We start from the raw sequence: 6,000 nt of genomic DNA on the forward strand, positions 1-6,000 counted from the left end.
GTGGGACCACATGCATATTTACATTCTCCACTTAGACAGCTTATCAGAATGTCAAAATGGACAATGAAAATTTTTACTTTCCATTGTGTGGATGATTAAGGAAACTATGGCTTATATACCTACTTCCTCGTTACTCTCCACATCCTCATTATCCAGATCTTTTTCAGCCTCTTCCTCTTCATCACTTTCATAGTCACCTGCAGAAGTAGAAAAGAGGTAGAGGCAAAGGCATTCAATTTAATATCCCTCTCAGGCCCTTTACAGAAATATGTGTAATCTCTTCTATGTGTGCCACACATGCTTGCAAACTACAACCCACCACAACACTGATTAAAGCGGATCCCATTTGTTAATCTAGTATAAATGAATTTGGCACTAAATCTCCCACTTTTTAAAGCTCTGTTCTCTTGGACTCGAGCACTGTCTTTTAAAACCAAGATAAATGTCACCATGATATGGATCCAACTTGTATTACAAAGCAATACAGAGATTTTCTGCTTGGCTGCAACGATATTACAGGATGCTCTTAATCTATATTATCTAGATTAGGGTGTTTTACTGCTATCATCTCTGTAGTGTTTGAGCATCTTCCATATGAAACTCAAAGCAACAGAGAAATTACTGTGTGTATCATGGAGTCTGCTGTTTCTCCTTTTCTCTGGAGTGTCTATCCTGCCTATGTTTAAGTTTTGCTTTTCAGCAAGTGCTCACATCTTTTACTCATGCAGCATGATTGCTATCTGCTTTTATTTTAGAAAGGAAAAAGGATAATACTTCCTGCAATTCTTTACTGAAAAAGCTGCAGGGCAGTGTTCCCCGCCTGCAAACAGTCACACACAGGCACAACTGTCTCTCTGTTGTTGTTTGTTGTGGAGCAATGGCATGTCTAGCATCTGCTGTGCCCACTCTGTTCCATTATTTTTTTTTGATAATAGAAGGATTTCTTTTTTCCCCCTTCTCCTTACTCCTTTTAATCTTCTCTCATTTATTCTCCAAACAGAAACTCCAAGCTTCGAGAAGATCTGGGAGTAGTTTCATCTCTACTGAGTGACACTGTAGGCCATCAGATTAATTTTAACTGTAAACCTCAGGACTAGGCTGCCAAGACTCGCGTCCCCAGATCACTCATTTAATTCTCTTGTCATGCTCCTTTTCCTCCTACTGAACTCACCCTTCAGCCATTTACCTTCAGATCCATCACAGGGAGGTTGGGCCTTGGCATTACCAGGAAGAGGGAAGGAATAGGAACTTCTTACTGTCGCGACAGGTAAAGGCTCCTTGGGGTGGCACTTTCTCAGAATCTGAGTCACAGTGGTTATGATAGGATCCAGATTTTTGCAAGACAAACAGTTCTAGGAAACAAAGGACAACAATGTTAAAAATTGTCTCTTACAATTATCCTGCTTATTACACACAATCCCCCAGAGCAGAGATGTTCTTCTGATTGGAACATGAAATTTTTATACTTATGGCTTTTTTTTCTACTCCCCCTCAATTTTGTTTTTTTTCCCCTCCTTTTTGCCATTAAAGAAATAAGCCTGGAACAGCAAGACCTCACGTTCTATGGCAGTGCATTTCTTACAGAAATATAGGCTAGCATGGACTTTAGGGTACTTCCATTGATGGATGTCATTTAGAAGACACAACATCCCCTAGCTCTGCTCTAAGACATTATAGTCAGTCTATATTGAAGGAAGGCATGATAGTAGCATAAGCTAAAACATCCTAGCTAACACAGGTAACAGTAGCACTGAAGAGATATGTTCTTTAATATAGATGAAAAAAATCCTGCAGGGAGCCCACGTATATGTTTTGGCTGCCAACACATGCCAAAATCTGTGCTTCTGCGTCTTCACCACAACTATACCCAGAGCTATCATGCCAAAACTAACATAGGTAAGCTAGCACAGTTAACACCACTAGTTCACTGTGCTCAGTGTACATAATGTGTACTCAAAGAAAGTATTCCCACTGTACTCTATTCTATATGGTTAAGCATTAGGCCAAATAGTTACTCTGAAAGATAACTATGTATTAGTTAGTCATAAAATACTGAGTTCCTGCAGTATCCCACATTTTCTACTCCTATAATCCAGAGTAGGAAATAGAAGTGTAAGGAGCTATGAAAGTCCAGATGTACTTTGAAGACACAGAATGTTTTTGTATGTTTGTTACCATGCTTTGCAAGTGAACTCCTTGGTCTTTTGTTGCAAAGAAAACAAACCCCCACTCCCCCAGAACTAAAAGCAAAGACCCCCTGGGAGATCATAGTAGGTGTATGTCTTCAATATAAGCGAGATAGAGAATTTGGATAAGGAAATACAGCTGCTGCGCAAAGGCAGAAAAACCAAGCCTTCAGATTTCCCCAAGTACAGAGCATCTATACCACAGCCTCCATCAGAGAGGTTGACTAATCAATGTAGTATCCTACCTAAGTTCACAAGTTGTGCCGTGTCTATCAGCACGTCATCTTTAGTAGCTTGGGATTAAGACTTAGCTCATCAGAACAGGCATGCAAGTCAAATAAGCAGCATGAATGTGCTATAAGGCAAAAGAGGAACATTACAATACTTTCTAATACCATTTAATATTTTTGCATCCCTTCACCACAGATAAAACGGAAGTGCCCAGAGAGCAGAACAGATACTTTGTGCCATTGTCTGACAGCCCATAGTAAGGATTTGGGCTGGATAAAAAAAATATTCAGCAGAACCTGGAAGATGACCAAAGAATACAACAACGTACTTTATTACAATCAGGAACAGGAACATGGCTGTGCTGGGTTTTGCGGTTTGGGTTTTTTTGGGTTGTACAGGATTTTATTCTGTTTTCTCATGTATGATTGAATGGCGTTATAAGATTCAGTGGGATTAACCAGGATTCCTGTAGGGAGGCTAGAAAAAAAATCATCTAAAGCTGACATGCTTACAAGACTCACTACAAGAATCTTAATATGTATTTCTAGATCCCTGGCTGTTAGGAACAATGGGGAGAGAAAAGACAATTTTGAAAGCATCTCCAAGGAAAGTTTTATTGTGGTTAGAGCAAACACCAAGGAGAATTGGTTTCTATTTCCAGTGTTTTGATTTATTCACTCTTTCGCATGGTGTTTGGTTGCCTTTGTTTACTTGTTATTAAAGGAAAGATAAGGAAAGTTTGTCTACATGTAGAAACAGAATGACATTCTTGAACAGTCTTACTATAGTTTACTAAACTGTTTTTACTAGAACAGTGAATACAGGACTGTATAAATGCCTGCCTTGGGCCAGCCATCTTAATTCACTGCCAAGTGAATTGAGATAAGTCAAGAACAAGGCATGTTCATTCATACAATGAACGTCCACACATGGAGTTATTCAATGATGCTGTTTGAAAGTCTACAGCAAATTAGCTTACAAGTACAAACAAGCCTTCAGATCCCTCACAGGGAATTTGTGGGACTATTTTCATTACTGTTCATAAAGTGCTCTCAGATTCCAAGATAACATGGTTTACAGGTGACTGAAAAATGTTCCATCACTGTGTTGAAAAAAGCGTTTTTTACTGACACCTGAGAAACAGACAGGAGACTGCTTTGTATGTGTGTAAACTATCCCATTTATTTTGCGGTGGGATATTGTGAATGAGGGAGGAGAGTGAATCCTTAGCTCAGAAAACCCATGTAAATCTAACCTGAATTCAGAGGATCTGCTTTTTAGCCTCCATACTCAGTCTTTTCTCTACTGAATCTGGAATAGTCCAGATATGATGATAAGGATGTGACATATACAAAAAAAGGAAGTTTCAATACGACAGTAAGGCAAAAGGTAATGATATTAATGGATGCTACTACTGGGAAATATAGAGTGGAGTATAGGATAATATTATCCTAGAGTAGACCCTAGTACAGGAAGGCTGAAGAGAAACCTTATCATCTTAAGAAATAAGATGATAAATGATAAAATAGCAAAATAATGTTCCATACACCAGTCTCCTAAAGTGGATGCAAACTTGTTTTCTTGTCTCAGAGTAGGCAGCGCTCTGTCACTGCACACAAAGCCAGCCAGTTGCTAATGTGAATATATCTTTTAAGTGCCAGGAAAGTCTAAGTGGAGCTTGGAAATAGAAATGGGAGCAGAAAGTGCTTCCTATTCACGAATGATTCCATTATCTAAAATTATTTTTCATTCCAGGTAGGAGCAGAACTCAAAATATCTCTAAATTCTCCTCAAATAAAGTAGCAGTCACTTCTAATCTATGTAAGGAGACAGTCTTTGAACTATTGGCTCTTCCTGTAAAGACATAGGCTTAAGGGCTATTAAAAGCTCAGGTATTTCAGCTGTCCATCAGCCCATACAATAAGCAGCTGGATAGGTTTCAATTGAATACCAGTCTTGTAAATAGGAGTTCCACTGGAAGCTGTTAAAACAAACCCATCTTGGCAAAATGGTTTCCATTTCAATAGATTAAAAGAAAATTTTTAAAAGTTTCAGCAGAACTTTTCTAGCCAGATTTTAACACCCTTAAAATCTCATTAGCTGCTCAGAGTTTGGTCAAGGCTAATCACCACAGCCAGCAAATGCCTAAAGGCACTATACTGTCTACACACACAAAGAGCCATTGCTTTCCCAAGCAGGAGCTGTTTGTCTTGCCCTGTCTCCATCTTTCCTTCTTGCTACAGCCTGCAGTTTCTCTCAGGAGAATAGATTTCCCATTTTCTGTCTACCATTAAGATTATGAAGATTTTAGCAGCAGCAGCCGCCTCTACCTCAGGTCAGAGTAGGGAAGAGCATGACTGAGACCTCCTACAGCTGCCAGACTCCTCCCAACACTTCATGTCTTGGAGAGACACTGTAAGACTGGCAATATCCCAAAGAAATAGTCAGTGAATGTTGAGATTTGAATTTACTAACCTTGGTAATTCCCCTTCCAAGATCTCCCTAGTAGGGCATAGTAGAAAAAAAAAGCAAACTGGAGGCCCCTGAAGCTGTCATTTCCGCTCCAGTTCTAACCTGTGGAAGGATTAGTGTTATCAGTGTTCACTGGAGTCTTAGTATGTCATTTCCTGTTTGTTCACCCAAGGTGACCCCATGTTTGCATTTTCCATGGGGTTGCTCCCAGGCTGAGCTATCAGGAGATGTTAGCTCAGAAAGCTACACAGGCTGTAGAAGGCTCTTGAGAGGGAACAATCTGACATCTACCCTCAAGCAGCTATTGCCATCCACCCTAAGTTTCTGCAGACCAAGAACTTCTCGTTAACAGAGGCCATACTAACTTGAAAGATCTGCTGGTCCCAGCCACCTCATCCCACCTGAAAAAGTGGTCAAATGAAGCGAAAAACTCTACCAGTCTACCATCTACTAGTAGTGAGAAATATCTTTCAGCCACAGAAGAATTGTTCATGACAGTGATGGGAAAGGTGAAGAAGCAAATACACTGGATCATAAGGCAACGGGTTTTCTGGAGGAGAAGGGGACAGGTTTTTCATTCTATCTGTGATGGTACTAGAATGAGATAAAACACTGGTCAGTAAGAATGGCAATAGAAATGCTCCTTGCAGAATCACATGGGTCAAGAATTAAGGTTTCTCCATAAATGACTTATCCAAGGGCAGCTAAGGAGGCATGTTAGTGAGAGACTCTGAGGAAACCGTTACTGTTCTGTACCTGCCCTTTCTGTACCTTACAGGGATCCCTTCCTCAGGACCATGTCATCTTTCTTGACGAACTCACATTAATGTTTTACAAGATTAAAACTGGACCTTCTGAAAAACAGTTGATGGATGTTTCTCATTAGCAAAGGCCTGGCTAAATCAACACTTTTTTGTGTAAAAGACTGATTGGGTGGAATTATCCATCTGGATACCTGCAAGGAAGCATCTCATGAAACACATAAGCAAGTCTTCTGTATGGACACTGCACTGTTCTTTGGGAGAGGAAGTCCAAGCAGACAGCAGGATCCACAAGGAGGAAAAAAAAGCATTAAAAAGCCTGAACTACAATTCCTATGAGGCTCAGCAGG

General features: G+C 40.0%; 1 protein-coding gene across 1 annotated transcript in view; it reads right to left on the minus strand.

The window, feature by feature from the left end:
- The window catches only part of AGBL1 (ATP/GTP binding protein-like 1), a gene marked incomplete at both ends in the record, with an annotated part of 65,173 nt that overhangs the window by 22,128 nt on the left and 37,045 nt on the right, over positions 1-6,000 (minus strand). The window contains 2 exons of the mRNA XM_009709271.1: positions 124-197; positions 1,187-1,352. Coding sequence (XP_009707573.1) covers positions 124-197; positions 1,187-1,352 — 240 coding nt within the window. The remainder of the gene's footprint in view (positions 1-123; positions 198-1,186; positions 1,353-6,000) is intronic.

The sequence above is a fragment of the Cariama cristata genome, unplaced genomic scaffold (genome assembly GCF_000690535.1).
Source record: "Cariama cristata isolate BGI_N322 unplaced genomic scaffold, ASM69053v1 scaffold981, whole genome shotgun sequence".
Classification (NCBI taxonomy): Eukaryota; Metazoa; Chordata; class Aves; order Cariamiformes; family Cariamidae; genus Cariama; species Cariama cristata.